The sequence below is a fragment of the Malania oleifera genome, chromosome 1, assembly GCF_029873635.1.
Source record: "Malania oleifera isolate guangnan ecotype guangnan chromosome 1, ASM2987363v1, whole genome shotgun sequence".
NCBI lineage: Eukaryota > Viridiplantae > Streptophyta > Magnoliopsida > Santalales > Ximeniaceae > Malania > Malania oleifera.
In genome coordinates, this window is record NC_080417.1 from 117,848,793 (window position 1) to 117,851,581 (window position 2,789).

General features: G+C 41.9%; 1 protein-coding gene across 1 annotated transcript; it reads left to right on the plus strand.

The window, feature by feature from the left end:
• The first annotated feature begins 1,162 nt into the window (after positions 1-1,162).
• On the plus strand, positions 1,163-2,578 carry LOC131148488 (probable aspartyl protease At4g16563). Its single transcript, XM_058098202.1, has one exon. The coding sequence runs from the start codon at positions 1,163-1,165 to the stop codon at positions 2,576-2,578; it is 1,416 nt and encodes a 471-aa protein (XP_057954185.1).
• Positions 2,579-2,789: the final 211 nt, after the last annotated feature.

Here is a 2,789-nt window from a genome sequence, read left to right on the forward strand (position 1 = left end):
TACTGTATTGTCGATATATGATACAGTAGTTGCTGATATGAAATTATAAAAGATTGAATTAGCAATATGTTCTTCGCTAAGCATCTTGATAATTCCCTTCTTGGCTTAACCATGCCCACAAAGTCTATGACAAGCAATAGAAAGATAGAATTTTTTTGTTTATTTGATCTAGTTTTTCACTCTTATTTAACTATTCACACTAGTCACCTTGATGTACTATGTACCTTATACGTCACAAGCTCAAACACCTTCAACTTTTTAATATTATTCATGTTTGGAGGTTAGAAATTGGAACTTTAAATTTTTAATTTGTGTGAACTTGGATAAAATGTAATATAAAATTATATTTATTATTCAATAAAGGCTTATGCTCGACTTTCAAATTATCGATGAGTTGAAGCATTGATGATTTTGATAATTTGCTCTTAATATTTTTCAGTTATGATAAAATGATCAATGCATTAATACTCAAAGTTTGTTTTTTCTTTTCAACAATTCTTTTTTTTACAATGGGGCTAGCCATTTATAAAACAATATTAGTAAATTCTTGTGCATCATTCTTTTTTAAAAGATCCTTTTAAAAAGTCACAGAGGGAGCAAATAGGACCACACAAAATTAAATTTAAAGTATTAATTTCATACTTCATGTGCATACTATGCAAAACTCAAAATTTATTTATTTTTTTTTAGAGAAATAATGGTGGAGTTAAAAGTAGTTTTGAGCAATTTAATTTTATTAATTTATCCAAAAAATGGGAATTTTATTTAATTTTTTAAATTGTAGAAGAAGAACAACATTTTACCATCAACAAAGAAAAAATATTGTTTCTTGTTCCTATAATTAATCATAGATATTATAATATTAAATTACAACACAAGAGAAATTGATCTTTTGAAATTTGAAAAAAAAGATGTGAACCTTGAAATTTAAAAATTATATGAAATTCAATTATTATAGCATTTGTCCTTTGGCTCCTTCCTCCACGTTCCACACCCAGCCAGCCAGCCAGACTAGTGGCTAAATTAAGCAAAGCGACGAAGAAGCTGAAGTCCTTCGGTGTCCGGATCCGCTCCGCTAACTGGCTAAATACCCTCTCTGCTGCCGTCGGCCCCTTTCATCGCATTCAATTCACTAAGCACATTCTAAGAACTATAATTCCCAATGTCTTCTCCTCCGCTCCTCCGCCGTCGTCTTACCCTCCTCCTCTCTCTCACTATCTCTGTTGCTGTTGCTTCAACCATCGACGCCACCGTCACCCTCCCTCTGTCAAAATTCACAGGAAACTCAAACCCAGGTCGCCTCCAGCCCACCAGCCCCAAACTCCTCGCCTCTGCATCTCTGGCCAGAGCCCACCACATCAAAAGCCGCCACGCCCCCAAAAATCAAACCAGCCATTCGGCGTCCTCTGTCAAAACCCCTGTTTTCGCCCATGCTTACGGAGCTCACGCCGTTTCCCTCACCTTCGGAAACCCCCCGCAAACGCTCTCTTTAATCATCGACACCGGCAGCACTCTCGTCTGGTTTCCGTGCACCGACCACTACGTCTGCACCGACTGCTTCGACCCGAACACCAAACCCACCAGGATCCCAACTTTCATTCCCAAATCATCTTCCTCTGCGAAGATTTTGGGCTGCGCCGACCCTAAATGCGCGTGGGTGTCCCACCCGGACGTCCAAATCCGTTGCCTAAATTGCAAGCACCCCAATTCGTCCTCTTGTAAGGACAAATGCCCTTCCTATGATGTCCACTATGGATTGGGATCCACCTCCGGAATTTTGCTGTCGGAAACGCTGCATTTCCCGGAGAAATCCGTGGCCGACTTCGCCGTCGGGTGCTCCACGTCAACGGAAAGCATACTCACCGGCTTAGCCGGGTTTGGCCGCGGGCCGGACTCGCTGCCGGCGCAGATGGGTGTGAAGAAATTTTCTTACTGTCTCAATTCTCACCATTTCGACGATAAGCCGGAAAGCGGGACCATTGTATTGGGTTCCGGTTCTGGCAAAACCGGCAGGGTTAGCTACTCCAAGTTCGAGAAGAGCCCAGGCGGCGTGCATTCTTTTTATAACGATTTCTACTACGTCAATCTCCAAAAAGTAATCATCGGCGGCAAACGCGTGCAGATTCCGGCGATATTTCTGGCGTCGGGATCGGACGGCAACGGGGGGACGGTTCTGGACACCGGGACGACTTACACTTATATGGATAGACGGGTTTTCGAGATAGTTTCGGGAGAATTCGAAAAGCAAATGTCGAATTACACGAAAGATACCCGGCTGGAGAAACGGGTGGGCTTGCATCCGTGTTTCCGGGTTCCCGGGGGAGAGAAATCGGGTTCCATTCCCGGGTTAGTACTCGGATTCGAAGGTGGGGCAAAGATGGTGTTGCCGGTGGAGAATTATTTCTGGTTTTACGGGGAGGTGGCGTGCATGACGTTAGTGACGGACGACGTGTTCCAGATGGGGCAAGGGCCGTCGATCATTCTGGGTAATTATCAGCAACAGAATTTTTACATGGAGTATGATTTGAAAAATGAAAGGTTCGGGTTTCGAAAACAGAATTGCGAAAGGAAAGTTTAATAGGACTTTTATTTGAATCTTTCTCGATGGTCCATACATTAATGTTACGAGCAATCAAAATAATAGATAAGAGTAGAATTCAGGTGAAGTGTATGTGAGATTTCATTTTGTTTGTCGCACTTGCCACATGCTTATGACGATCAGTAAGTTCATATAACTTGATGTGTTCATGAATGCTTTTGAGAAGGAAAAAATCACTGGATCTATTTGA